This window comes from Bos javanicus, chromosome 14, assembly GCF_032452875.1.
Source record: "Bos javanicus breed banteng chromosome 14, ARS-OSU_banteng_1.0, whole genome shotgun sequence".
Lineage (NCBI taxonomy): Eukaryota > Metazoa > Chordata > Mammalia > Artiodactyla > Bovidae > Bos > Bos javanicus.
Genome location: NC_083881.1, coordinates 76,322,754 through 76,337,178, shown reverse-complemented (window position 1 = coordinate 76,337,178; position 14,425 = coordinate 76,322,754). Strand labels below are relative to the sequence as shown.

Genomic DNA, 14,425 nt, shown 5'->3' with positions numbered 1-14,425 from the left:
TGGTATTGTTCTATCAAATAGTAATTCTCTATTTAACTTCTTGAAGAACCGCTACCGTTTTCCATAGCAGCTGTACTATTTTCCATTCCCACCAAATGTATATAAGGCTTCCAGCTTCTCCACATCTTTGCCTATACTTGTTATTTTCTGTTTTTGTTTTTAATAGTAACAATTCCAGTAATAATAGTATGAGGTGGTAGTTCGCTGTGGTTTTGATTTATGTTTCTCTGATGATTAGTTATTGTGAATTCTCCAAGTCTCTCCCATGTAAATTAGAAGGTAGGGAGGGCCATTTAGGAAAGTGCTTGCATTTCCCCCTGCCACCTTTTGGGGGCAGTATTTTAACTTCAGCCATCTTGCGTCCTCTGTTAAGAAACTTGGTTTGTCCATGTAATCAAAATGTGCATATGAAAAAATTAGCATTTTAAGTTTTATAAAGTAATAGTCCTATGTAGGACTTAGCCTTCTAGAAACTCTGACACAGGAAATACATGAAAATCAGGACTCAGAGCCTGAATTACAGGCAGACTCTGTAAACCTTAGTTAATGGCTCTTTCCTAACAGCTTGCTTACACAGATTAGCAGAAATGCATTAGTAGAATGAAAGATACTTTTTAGAGTAGTATTAATCATTTTTTAAAATCACCAACTGTATTAAGAATCTGAAGAAAATGAAACAATTTTGCATCCTCAAAATGCTTACATCTAAAATACTCTGTACCCTTGGTTAAGAACTGCTGTCTTAGAGGCCACTCAGTGAGAGAGGGGTGTTACGACAAGAGCCTGACATCAGAACCCAGAGGAAACTTAAGACAGTAGATAAAGAAAGATATTAACAGGTGCATACTTTTATATCACCCATGGTAGCGCTTACAGTCTTCTCACAGGACACCTTGTGAAATAGTCTGGCTGCATGATAATTTTCTAACCCAGATAAGGAGACTAAAGGCCTAATTGCTTACTGATTTGCTTTTAGCTCACAGTACAGAGCTATGAGGAAATAGAAATTTGTTTTGTTTTGTCCTGTCTTTCTCTTGTTTCTTCTTCTACTCGCATTCATTGTCTCTTTTAACCATGAATAATACCACAGTAAAGAATATTTACATCATTATCCAAAAGAATGGTTATCCATAATCATGCCCCTTTTTTACAGGTTAAAATCTGTTTGTAAGAAGATCAAACAGTCATTCTGTATAAAAACTCTTCATCACACTAGGAATAGAAGGTAGCCTTCTCAGTTTGGTAAAGGGCCTCAACAAAAAAGATAAATCCTAACAGCATTCTAATGGTGATACCTTGGATATTTCTCACTGAGATTGGGAACTCAGTGATGTCCACTCTCACCACTTGTGTTCTCCATTGTACCAGATTCCGAAGCCAGTGCAATAAGGCAGAAGTAGAAGCAAAAAGCATAAAGTTTGGAAAGAAGTAAAACTGCCTTTATTCACAGATGATAACATGATTGTCAATTTAGAAAATTCTAAGGGACCTACCAAAAAACAACTAGAAATGATAACGAATTTTAATAATTCATTGTAGGGTGCAAGCTTAGTTATTTAAAAAAATCAATTGTGTATCTTCTGCATGCTAGCAGCAAACATTTAGAAATTGAAACTTCAAAGTTTCATTTACTAAAGCATTAAAAAAAAAATGATAAATGTAGCCAAAGCCATGTAAGAACTCTAAAAACTGGAAACATTGCTGAGAAAAATTAAAATTTTAATAAGTGGAGACATATTTCATCATATGTATTGGAAGATTCGGTATTATAAATATCAGTTTTCTCCAAACAGCACAATCCAATCAACATCCTGGTAGAATTTTCTGTAGAAATTGATCGGCTAGTACGCTGCAGTCCATGGGATCCCTAAAACTCAGATATAACTGAGTGTCTTCACTTTCACTTTTCACTTTCATGCACTGGAGAAGGAAATGGCAACCCGCTCCAGTGTTCTTGCCTGGAAAATCCCATGGACAGAGGAGCCTGGTGGGCTGCAGTCCATGGGGTCGCGAAGAGTCGGACACAACTGAGCAACTTCACTTTCACTTTTCACTTTCATTCACTGGAGAAGGAAATGGCAACCCACTCCAGTGTTCTTGCCTGGAGAATCCCAGGGATGGGGGAGCCTGGTGGGCTGCCGTCTATGATGTCGCACAGAGTCAGACATGACTGAAGTGACTTAGCAGCAGCAGCAGCACTTCTAAAATTACAAGGAAATGCACAGGTTCTAGATTAGCCAAAACAGTTTTGAAAAAGGACAAATCTTACAGGATAAACGTTTACTACCTGATGTCAAGGATTTTTATAAGCCATAGTAATTAAGATAGTGTGATATTTGTGTGAGGATAGACAGACAGGTCAGTGGAACACTTTAATTAGAGTCCAGAATAGATCCACATATATATTGTCAATTATTTTCATCAAAAGTACTAATATATTTTGATAGGGAAAGGGGAAAAGTCTTAAACAAATGATTCTGGATTAACTTGATATTCATATAGAAGAAAATTAATTTTGACCCTGTCAGCTCATAAAGATTAATTTGAAATAAATTATGAACATAAATATGAAAACTAAAAATATAACATAGTAGAAAAATCTTAGTCTAGACAGAAGTGTCTTAGGAAGAACACAAAGGATGTTAGATTTCATCAAAATTAAAAACTTCTCTTCAAAAGATGCTGTCAAGTGAATGAAAAGGCAACCTACCTGCTGAGAGAAACTCTTGAGACAAAGGTGTTACATCCAGACTATATTAAAAACCTATCACTCAATAAAAATACAGTTTTTAAGTGGACAGAGGCTCACTTCATTAAAGAAGCTCTATTGATGGCATAGAAACACGGGGAGATGCTCACTAATCATTGGGGAAATACAGATTCAAGCTGAATGAACCGTCACTGTTACACACGCCTCCGCTTATGCCCTAGCGGTCCCACTAGTAGTGCTTACTCATGTGGAAATGAAACATGTATGTTCACAGAACTTTTCCATAAATGTTCATCACAGTTTTATTCATCAAAATCAAAAATTCGAAGTAACCGAAATGTCCATCAACAAGAGAATGGGTAAATAAATTGTTGTATATTTATGTAATGAAATACCACTCAGCAATATGAAAGAACCAGGGGTGCCCCTCACAGCGTGGATGAATCTCATAAACATTCTACTTGTGAGAAAAGAAAACAGAAAAGAGCGGATGAGTGTAGTCTGTCTGCTGCGTTCAGAAATCTAACCTGTGGTGAGATGACTGAGGTGGTTAACAGGTGTATATACTGCTGTCAAAATGCATGTAACTCTGTACTTAAAATATGCATGCTTTATTGTGTCTAAATTATAGATCATAGTTGATATGAGAAATAAAGTGCAGGTTATTATGCCCAAAATAGTTTTCATCCCATATATAATAAACTAGAGTTACTTGAGAATTTTACATATCTAGAAGATTTTATTCTCAAAGCCTGGATAGATGAATAACAGGAGGTTAGTATACTTTTAATTTTAAATAGGTAAGGTAGCATAGATTAAAAAAAAGAAGAAGAACCAGAAATTTATGTTTAAAACTTATTTGTAATGTATGTGATTTGGGATATATGTGTAGTAAAAGTGATTGTTTTTGTATAGCTGATGTTTTTCTTGAAGAATAGTTACTTTTGAACGTTTTTAAGTTCAGTAAACATGAATAAGATAAGAACCAAAGAATTCTGCATGTTAAATTGCCACACAATTTAGTTAGACTTGCTTTACTGTGATCATTATTTGATGTACACATAGCCATTTGACATAATTAGCATGTGCATAGCTGGGCATTAGCAGATTTCTGTCCTGTAGTTACTGTCTTCACTAAATCTTTCCTCTGACCTGATACTGTGCTCATTCCCCAGGTTATGTTGTGTGGCATGCAGGAGGTCGACCTGGCAGATTGGCAGAGAAACACTGTGTATCGACATTATACCAGAAACAGCAAGCAAATCATTTGGTTTTGGCAGGTATTTGCTTTTATCTTCTTGACACTAAATACTGAAAGAAAATGTTTTCTGATGAAGTGGTAATTTGAAAAGTTAATTTTTAAGGTTGAGACTGCTTTTGGACATGGTATTTAGTCTTTGAATTTTAAATTAGAAGTGGATAGTGTAAAAACTTGTTAAAGGATTTTCCATTTCTTATTTCCTAAATGAAAGAACAAATGACCATCTTTAAATAATAGTTTAATGGTAATGGTTTTAGGTATAATATTTTTTCTAGTAGTATGAAAGTATTCTATAAATTCTACTTAATTTTGGAAGTAAAAGAGGAATATGTTTTTAATGAGAAAGTCGATGAAAATACTTAATTCCTCTAAAGGTGATAATATGCCAGCAAATTAGAACAATCTAGAGGATAATGTTCAAGAATGACTTTTCTTTCCTTTCCTTTCTCTCTCCCCCTCTCCCTCCTTCTCTCTTTGTCCATCAGGGGAACTGAGTAAATAAATTGTAATATATCCGTTCTGTAATTCCATACCTTTTTGTCATTCTTTTTCTTAATGCAAATTAACAAAAATATTGGAGAATAATGTTTTTCAATACAGCATTAAGCTTAAAAGGAAGTTGTATCTATTACTTGGCTTAAAGGAAAATATCTATTCTATCTAGACGAAGTGTCTGCTAGTGTATGAACACAACCTCTGAGAAGGTGGCGGGCGCCTGGGCAGAGAGCTGCCCTGAGGCAGAGGTGTGCGTGGGGGCATCCCGCTGCGCCCTCCTACTGCCTGAGGTCCACACCCCATGCACATGTTATCTACTGCAAAAAGTAAATGAAAAGTGGGAATAACTCTGTTTTCAAACCTAACACATCAGAATTGCATCCATACAGAGCACATGCAAGTATCTGTAATCTTCCCTTTTGGCTCTTTACCAGCTTCCTTGTTCCTTTTGTTCCCTGACACTCCCTTTGGGCATTTCTTCCTATACACCTGAGGAGCTTAAGCACTGGGTTATATAAATCCAAATGAATAGTTGTATTTTCTAAATGGGATTTCCCTGGAGAAGGAAATGGCAACCCACTCCAGTATTCTTGCCTGGAAAATCCCATGGACAGAGAAGCTTGGCGGCCTATGGCCCATGGGGTCACAAAGACTCAGACAAGACTAGCAGCTTCACTCACTCAGCTCATTCCAATGGGTTTGTTCTGGGGAAAGTGGTGAGATTTATGCCAGCCCTGTTCACCTCCATTTCTACGTCTTGATGAAACATGTTGCCTCAGCGCAGTTCTGTGCAGAAACATTATTTTTTCGTATTTAGCACAACATTTTGTCTTATTATTAGCTAAAGTTTAGTCTCTTGTTTTTAAGATACATTTCTACTCTCACACTGTCCCCTAAGTTCCTTACCTTCTGTTGTAAGACACTCAGAGCAATTCAGATCAGTATTACCTGTCTATGTCCACTTTGAAAAGAAATAGTCCATGAAGAGAGATATTTTTAGAAGAATGCATACTTTGGGTTTTCAAGTATGAAGAATATAGTTGGGAAAGTGATGTTTAGTGAAAGAAAATATCAGAAACTGCTGAGAGTGGCAATTGAGAAGGATTTGTTCACCGTCACCGTCAGTAGCTTGCAGGGTAGTCCGCTCAGGTCAGGATAACAGAGCTTTAGAGCTCAGTTAGACCTGAGTTCAAATGTTAGTTCTGCCACTTAGTAGCAGGTTGAGAAGGACAAATTCTTTCACCTCTCCAGGCCTCCGTTTTCTTTTTTTCTGATTACTTGTTTATTTTTGACTATGCTGGGTCTCTGTTGCTGCACACGGGCTTTTCTCATGTTGCGGCGAGCAGGGGCTCCCCTCTGGCTGTGGTGCATAGGCGTCCCATCGAGATGTCCTCTCTCTTGTGGAGCACAGGCTCTGGGGCACGAGGGCTTCTGCAGTCGTGGCCTGTGGGCTAAGAGGTGTGGCTCCTGGTCTCTAGAGCACAGGCTCAATAGCTGTGGCCCACGGACTTAGCTGCTCCGTGGCATGTGGGATCTTCTGGATCAGGGATCGAACCCATGTCTCCTGCATCAGCAGACAGGCTCTTTACCACTGAGCCATCAGGGAAGCCTGGCCTCCGTCTTCTGAACATGTGTCGTGGGGATGCTAATGATAGTTCCTGTCTCATAATACTGTTGTTAGGGCCAAATACACAAGAAGCATATGGCGCATCCTCTGTTTTCATTTTCCTCTTAAAAATAGGAAATTGGGCTTTGAAATCAATACAAGAGTTGTAAGTTAATTTGAAAATAGAAATAGAATTTTAGTACGAATAACTTTAACCAGGTCGTAAAGTAAACTTGCTCTTGTTCCGCAGTTTGTGAAGGAGACAGACAATGAAGTGAGAATGCGACTACTGCAGTTTGTCACTGGAACCTGCCGTTTACCTCTAGGAGGATTTGCTGAACTCATGGGTAAATGCGGTTTTCTCTGTAAATAATTTTGTGATAATGCGTCTAGACACACAGCAGACTTAAGCCTAAGGATTATTCTTCTATGCTTTAGGTAGGGCATCTACTGAAAGAAAGACAAATTAATGCTTAATATCAAGTACATTTGTAAGATAGGTTTGAAAGTCTGCTCTCAGAGGCTGGTTGGCCATTGCTTTGTGAGGGGATCACAGTTCTTAGACACTGATCTTTCTACTTTGTGATTCCTATTGCTGGATCTCTGCAGCATTAACAAGCTTCTCTGGGCAGAAGCCATTTACATTGTAGTTTATTCTGTATCATTCATGTTGATTCTGTGATGTGTTCTGGTTTGACTAGTTGTCAAAACTAAAAAGTTTAAAGGACCAAATAAATTTTGTCATATTTTCCTGATTTAGGAAGTAATGGGCCTCAAAAATTTTGCATTGAAAAAGTTGGCAAAGATACCTGGTTACCAAGAAGCCACACATGGTAAGTTCAAAAATCTTAAATAGTACAGTGACTGAGTATAATTGTTGATTCATTAAAGTAGTCAGAATTTTAGTTTTTACTGATTAATATGGCACTCTATAACTAAACACTTTAGAGTGACTGGTTAATATAAATACTTGAGAAATGTATTCATTGATTCAAAAAATATTTAAAGTACCACTAGGTATAAAATAAAATAAGATTGAAGTGCTCCCTGCCTTTTATGAAGTTTGTACTCCATTGGGGGTGGGGGCACAAAAGACAAACAGGTCAACACCTCTTTACGAATGCTAGGAGTCCTTTAAAGGGAACCAGGAGAACAGCTGGAGAGGAATCCCCACCAGATTGGTGGTCAGGGAAGTTTCTTGGAAACAGTGATGTTTAAGTTGAGTTTGATGAATAGCATGCTGTGGGAAGAAATGGGGAGTATATACTTTGTATAGTCATTTTTAAAGGAAATAAAAGATGACTTGGTATGAATGGAACTTAATGATTCCGAGGAGGAAGATAAAAGAATTTGGAAATGCAGGCAGGGGCTACATTATGTAGAGGTTAATAGGCTATGATGAGCAGTTAGATTCTAAATACAATTAGGAGCCATTGAGGAGTCTTATATAAGAATAATGAGATCTAAGAAAAAACGACTCTGGCAGCAGGGGGCGGGCGGGAACTGGGCGAGTGAGACCAGGGAGGTCAGAGCTGTTAGTCATCCAGACAGAAGATGGTGATGGCCCGAAGGTATGCGTTGCTGTCAGGAGGTCAAAGTCAGTTTTCACACTGTCCTCTTTTTTGCCTTTTTGTTGTTTTGACATTTGCACTTGTGGTACCAAAGTAATGGTGGGTCAACAGCTGTTGCCTTAGCACAAGTCAAGGAAAAGGCAGTTGACACCAAACTGCTGTCTCTGCATTTTTCAACACCACACATTTGAAGTTTAAAAAAAAAGGAAAGAAAAGGCCAGGCTTATTGAAAGTTGTTGATTATGAAGTAGTAAAAACTATTAACTTTATTAAATCTTGACACTTGAAGTGTATGTGGTTTTTTTTTTAATATTCTGTATGACAAAATAAATGGCAAGTCTACATGAAACACTGATTTTTGTCTTGTGAAGAAGCTCTTAGTTGTCAAGTTGAAAGCTGAAGAGCTTGCTTTTTTTGTGAAATGCTCTAGTTACTTGAAAACATAACAGACTGTTTCATTCAGACATTTTTCTTGAAAATTAAGTAAAAGCTCATCATTTTAAGGAAAACAGCTAACAGCATTTATTGGTGATGATAACATTGAGGTTTCATACAAAAATCAGAATTTTGGAAAACTTGTATATTCAGCTTCTCAGCTTCCCAAGACTTTTAATATTTTAAAATTCATTATAACTTGGTGAACCTGTATTTCCAAATAACTGATACATGATGTTATAAACTCATGCATGAGAAAAACATCCAGAGTGCAAAATAAACCAATGGCTTTCATATAACAGAATACAAAGGGTTCTGTGATATGATTTCAAAACCCATATTATGCATAACCTTGTCAAACTTAGTATATCGTCAAAGAATAGTATCCATAATTATCTGGAAAAAATTACTTGAGTACATCTCTGTTTTCTAATTGCATATCTGTATGGGAAGAGTTTTCATATGCTTAATCTAAAACAATGCAGTTTGATAGTATAAACACATAGGTATTAGAATCCAGATGTCTTCTATTAAACCTGACATTAAAATAATTTGCAAAAATATGAAACAAGGCTACTTTTTTCACTGCTTTTTTGAAAACAGTCACTTTTTTCATAAAAATAACTTACTTTCATTTTCACAGTAAATTATTTTTAAAATTTATGGTAAATATCAATAGTTATAATTCACATAAACAGAAAGCTCTTTGGATTTCTCAATATTTTTAGATGTGAAAAAGGATCCTGTTCACCAAAAACTTTTAGGAACACCAGGTTAGATTAAACTGGTGAGTTCAATGCAGGAGAGATTGTTGAGGCAGGGGACAGAGAATTCATAACCAAAGGAGATGGAAAGAATTGGGATTCTGAGTGTGAGTTAAGGAATTCACTTTTGATGAAAACAAGAACATTTCCTTTGTTGTAACAGAAGAGGAAGAAAAGTTGGGTTAAACTACAAATAGATTTTAGATTTTGTGAAGGAAAAAAGAGTTGATCAACTGTTGATTTTTTTCCTCCAAGTATTTATAAGGTGAAGTCACTGGCTAACAGTGAAGAAGGGAAAGACTTGGAGAAAGAAAGGGAGAGTTGTCAGGGACGAGACAAGTGTTTTCTAGAGAAACATGGCTGAGAATGCTGGGCAGCATTGGATTGCCCACTTGGATCTAGTAGTTAATGTGAAGTCGTCAGATATCCCCTGCAGTAATTTTCAACTGATTAGGTACAAGGAATGAGAAAGTAGAAGGCTGAATTCATTCAGAGTATGAGTAAGTTCAAAAAGGAGAGATAAGATTTTAAAGTATTTGCAAGGTAGTGATTTTAACGATGGACCATGACTTCTATAAACTATTAGGTTGGTGCAAAAGTAATTGCAGTTTTAGACCATGAATTTTAAATCATTGTAACTAGGCTCAAACACATCTTTATTAATCAAAATAGGAACCATTACAGTCAACACACTTTTGCCAGTGAGAAATAAGTTTGTCTGTTCCTGTAACATAGAAATCCATACTTTGGGATTAGACAAACTCTTGAGGAAAGCATTTTCCCTGCAGAATGTTGTCCAGATGCTTGAAGAAGTTGTAGTCAGTTGGCGAGAGGTTAGGTGAATACGGTAGATAAGGCAAAACTTCATAGCCCAATTGGTTCAACTTTTGAAGCACTGCTTGTGCAGCGTGTGGTCGGGTGTCGTGGAGAATTGGGCCCTTTCAGTTGACCAATGCTGCCTGCAGACGTTGCAGTTTTCAGTGCATCTCATCAATTTGCTGAACATACTTCTCAGATGTAATGGTTTCACCACGATTCAGAAAGTTGTAATGGATCAGACGGGCAGCAGACCACCAAACTGTGACTGTGATCTTTTTTTTTTTTTTGTATTTGACCATGACCTTTTTTTGGTGTAAGTTTGGCTTTGAGAAGTGCTTCGGAGCTTCTTCTCAGTCCAGCCACTGAGCTGGTCGTTGCTGGTTGTCATATAAATCTACCTTTCATCACATGTCACAATCCAATCGAGAAATGGTGTGTTGCGTACAATAAGAGAAGATGGCATTTCAGAAAAACAGTTTTTTTAAAATTTTCAGTCAGCTCATAAGGCACCCACTTACAGAGACTTTTCACCTTTCCACTTCCTTTCAAATGTGGAATGACCATGGAATGGTCAACGCTGAGTTCTTCAGTCACTTCTGCAGTGGTAAGAGGATCAGCTTTGATGATCTTCTCAGTTCATCATTGTAACTTCCGATGGCCAGCCCTTACGGTCCTCATCTTCAAGGCTCTCGTCTCCTCTGCATACTTCTTGAAACACCACTGCACTGTACGTGCATTAGCAGTTCCTGGGCCAGATGGATTGTTGATGTTGTAAGTTGTCTCTGCTGCTTTATGCCTCATTTTGAAATCAAATAAGACAATCACTCGAATTTGCTTTTCATCTAACATCCTTTCCATAGTCTAAAGTAAATATAAAATAAACAGCGTGGCCACAGGACTGGAAAAGTTCAATTTTCATTCCAATCCCAAAGAAAGGCAATGCCAAAGAATGCTCAAACTACCGCACAATTACACTCATCTCACATGCTAGTAACGTAATGCTTAAAATTCTCCAAGCCAGGCTTCAGCAATAAGTGAACCATGAACTTCCTGATGTTCAAGCTGGTTTTAGAAAGGGCACAGGAACCAGAGATCAAATTGCCAACATCTGATGGATCATCGAAAAAGCAAGAGAGTTCCAGAAAAACCTTTATTTCTGCTTTATTGACTATGCCAAAGACTTTGACCTTGTGGATCACAGTAAACTGTGGAAAATTCTGGAAGAGATGGGAATACCAGACCACCTGACCTGCCTCTTGAGAAACCTGTATGCAGGTGAGGACCTAACAGAACTGGACATGGAACAGCATACTGGTTCCAAATAGGAAAAGGAGTATGTCAAGGCTGTATATTGTCACCCTGCTTATTTAACTTATATGCAGAATACATCATGAGAAACGCTGGGCTGGAGGAAGCACAAGCTGGAATCAAGATTGCCAGGAGAAATATCAATAACCTCAGATATGCAGATGACACCACCCTTATGGCAGAAAGTGAAGAGGAACTAAAAAGCCTCTTGGTGAAAGTGAAAGTGGAGAGTGAAAAAATTGGCTTAAAGCTCAACATTCAGAAAACTAAGATCATGGCATCTGATCCCATCACTTCATGGCAGATAGATGGGGAAACAGTGGCTGAATTTATTTTTCTGGGCTGAAAAATCACTGCAGATGGTGATTGCAGCTATGAAATTAAAAGATTCTTACTCCTTGGAAGGAAAGTTATAACCAACCTAGATAGCATATTGAAAAGCAGAGACATTACTTTGCCAACAAAGGTCCATCTAGTCAAGGCTATGGTTTTTCCAGTGGTCATGTATGGATGTGAGAGTTGGACTGTGAAGAAAGCTGAGCACTGAAGAATTGATGCTTTGGAACTGTGGTATTGGAGAAGACTCTTGAGAATCCCTTGGACTGCAAAGAGATCCGACCAGTCCATCCTAAAGGAAATCAGTCCTGGGTGTTCATTGGAAGGACTGATGTTGAAGCTGAAACTTCAATACTTTGGCCACCTGATGCAAAGAGCTGACTCATTTGAAAAGACCCTGATGCTGGGAAAGATTGAGGGCGGGAGGAGGGGACGACAGAGGATGAGATGGTTGGATGGCATCACCGACTCGATGGACATGGGTTTGTGTGGACTCTGGGAGTTGGTGATGGACAGGGAGGCCTGGCATGCTGTGGTTCATGGGGTCACAAGGAGTCGGACACGACTGAGTGACTGAACTGAACTGAATCATTAGCAAAAAAAAACATAAAGCGAGAAACGTGCATTAAAGTGATGTATAACATAACCACATTTATCAAGAATGTATTCCAGTATCAAATGGCAATTTCAACAGTGCTGAGACTACAGTTAACCTTTGCACCAACCTAATACTTACAATGATGGGCTGTGGCTTAAGAAGTGAAGATCAGAAGAGTCTGTGGACAAGGTAGGATGGTGAGAAAGTATTGGGTTAATAGGTTGGCATTTTGATTGAAGTAAGTTGGGGAAAACAGATAATCAGAGAATAGAGTGTTTCAGTTAATAATTTCCTTCGCTGCTGGTGACCAAGTTCAAGGTATGATACTAAAGTAGGGGAACAGATCCCTGAAGAAGGGCGAAGACCTGGGAGGCCGTAGCGTTGCCTGTCATCTGAGTGAACGAGAGGACTGTGAAGCAGGGGCCAGAGGTGTCAGTGAGCGAAGGAACATGGTCAGGAAGGAGGTGATAGCAAGAGTGCAAAAGGCTTCATCACCAGATCGTTTGCTTCAGAGGACGAAAGTGTGTTGGCTGGCTGCAAAGGAAATGGACTGTTTCAGACTAGCTGAGTTTTAGTTAAGGCAAGAGAGGAGCTGTTAAGACTGTCTCCAGGGGATCTTCCTGACCCAGGGATCAAACACAGCTCTCCGCATTTGCAGGCAGATTCTTTACCATCTGAGCCACCAGGAAAGCCCATTAAGACTATAGAAGCCTGCAAATCATGTAATATAAGTTCAAAAGAACGGACTGGAACGCTGTGAGATGGAGGGCACAGGTGGAGATACTGTTCAGATCGGGGGAAATAGAGTAGATCAGGACCGGGGTGAGGATTTAGGTGAAAAGATGACGCAGAGAGACTTGCGTGTCCGGCAGTGACTGAGGGGCGCGGTGCGGTACCTGCAGTCTGGGGAGGCAGTCCTGAGGGCCCTCAGGCGGGGTCCCACTGCTGCGGTCCCCAGGGCTGTGCTTAGAGAGGCGGCTGCTCTCTGGATATGGGGACAGCAGGCGACGTACGTGTGAAACGAGCTAATGGGGTACTTGTCCCTCCCCTTTTTACATATAAGAAAATAGAAGTAGTGAACACTACCTACTCCAGTGTTAGTTTAGTTTAAAAAGCTAAACTAAAACAGTATTCTGATATTCACATAGTAGGTACTCAGCAAAAGATGAGTATTTTTAGTATGTTTTTGTCTTTTTGTAAAGCAGCACAGAACAGAATAGCTCATGTCTTAGAGCCATGGTTTTGAATGCTTTAAAGATACCCATTTTCTTACATGGTTCAACTCAACATGTACTAAATGTCTCCTGTACGCAAAATGGGTCTGTGTCAGGAGAATAAAGGGGACTCTGCTCTTGTGAACTTTAGAATCTAATGGAAGAAACCAGTCAGTCATAATACAGAGTAAATCCTAAATAGAAATAAAAAGACCTTATGGAGAGCGGAATTACGAAGTCTGTATAACATGTTCAAGAAGAATTCTTGGAGGAAGTTTTGTAGCATTTGGACTGATTCTTAATAATAATTTCATAGGCAGAAAGGGTATTCCGGAACATCAGAGAGCCGTAAATAAGAGCATAGCCGTAGAACAGACGAGCGTGTGGTCTGCCTGGAGAACACTGAATAAGCGGTGGGGCTGCACCAAGCGGCCCAGGCCGCCCCTCCCACTCCCCCTCCACAGGAGTTAGCAGCAGCAAAGGGGCTTTGCACTTGCATGTCTTTTTAATAAAGGACCGCTGAAGGTGATGTAAGGCCAGATAGATTGTGAAGAAGTGAAAAAGAAAACTGTACACAAGACCAGTAGGCAGGAAATTCTGATGGTACAGATAAGAGGAGGAGGAAGTAGATGCAGGTGGATATGGCAGCGACAGAGATGATCGGGGGGAAACGGCGGGGAGACCTGATGAGCAGGACAGTCTGACACAGGCAGGGGATCGGCTGTCCTAGTGTGGGGCTCCTGTTGGGAAGTCTCCCCCGGCCTCAGTCCACTGTCAGACTGCGCCTCAGGCAGAGGCGGCGGGAGGGGCCGGGGGAAGAGCGCTTCCCTTGCTTGGTACTGGGAACAGCTTTTCAGAGGGAAACATGGTCTGAGAAGAACACAGTTTTAATTGGCTGCCTTTCCTGTTTCAAAAGGCTCTCTCCTGATGTAGTTTCCTGACTAGGGCAGATAACTGGTAGGAGGAGTAGAAGGGAACTGGAGCATCTCTAGAAGCCTTCCACATGAGAAGATAAAAGTACAGAACGGTTTTGACTTCTCAGAGCTATCTCACTAGACCCTAGTAGAGTGGGGACCGAAATCCAAAACTCCTGAATCCTGACCCAGATACTCAGTGATGTATCTTAGAAAATTAAATGTTAGTCTACACCTGTGTAAATTGTAAAACAATACACTGGTGATTTAAGCATTTTCCATGTTTTTTGTATTTCATCAGTTAATCCCAGCAGGGAATTCTCTCTGAGTCTGGCAAGACTGCAAGCGTATTATTTTAGAAATAGTTCTACATACGACAAGTGAAAGTGAAAGT

The 14,425-nt window shown here is 39.3% G+C and overlaps 1 protein-coding gene across 7 annotated transcripts in view; it reads left to right on the top strand.

Annotated features, from left to right (window-relative positions):
* WWP1 (WW domain containing E3 ubiquitin protein ligase 1) overlaps positions 1–14,425 on the top strand; it is a 137,733-nt gene that overhangs the window by 121,736 nt on the left and 1,572 nt on the right. For all 7 annotated transcript variants that reach the window (XM_061439438.1, XM_061439439.1, XM_061439440.1 and 4 more), the window contains 3 exons: positions 3,886–3,990; positions 6,323–6,419; positions 6,833–6,905. In XM_061439438.1, the coding sequence (XP_061295422.1) occupies positions 3,886–3,990; positions 6,323–6,419; positions 6,833–6,905 (275 nt within the window). The remainder of the gene's footprint in view (positions 1–3,885; positions 3,991–6,322; positions 6,420–6,832; positions 6,906–14,425) is intronic.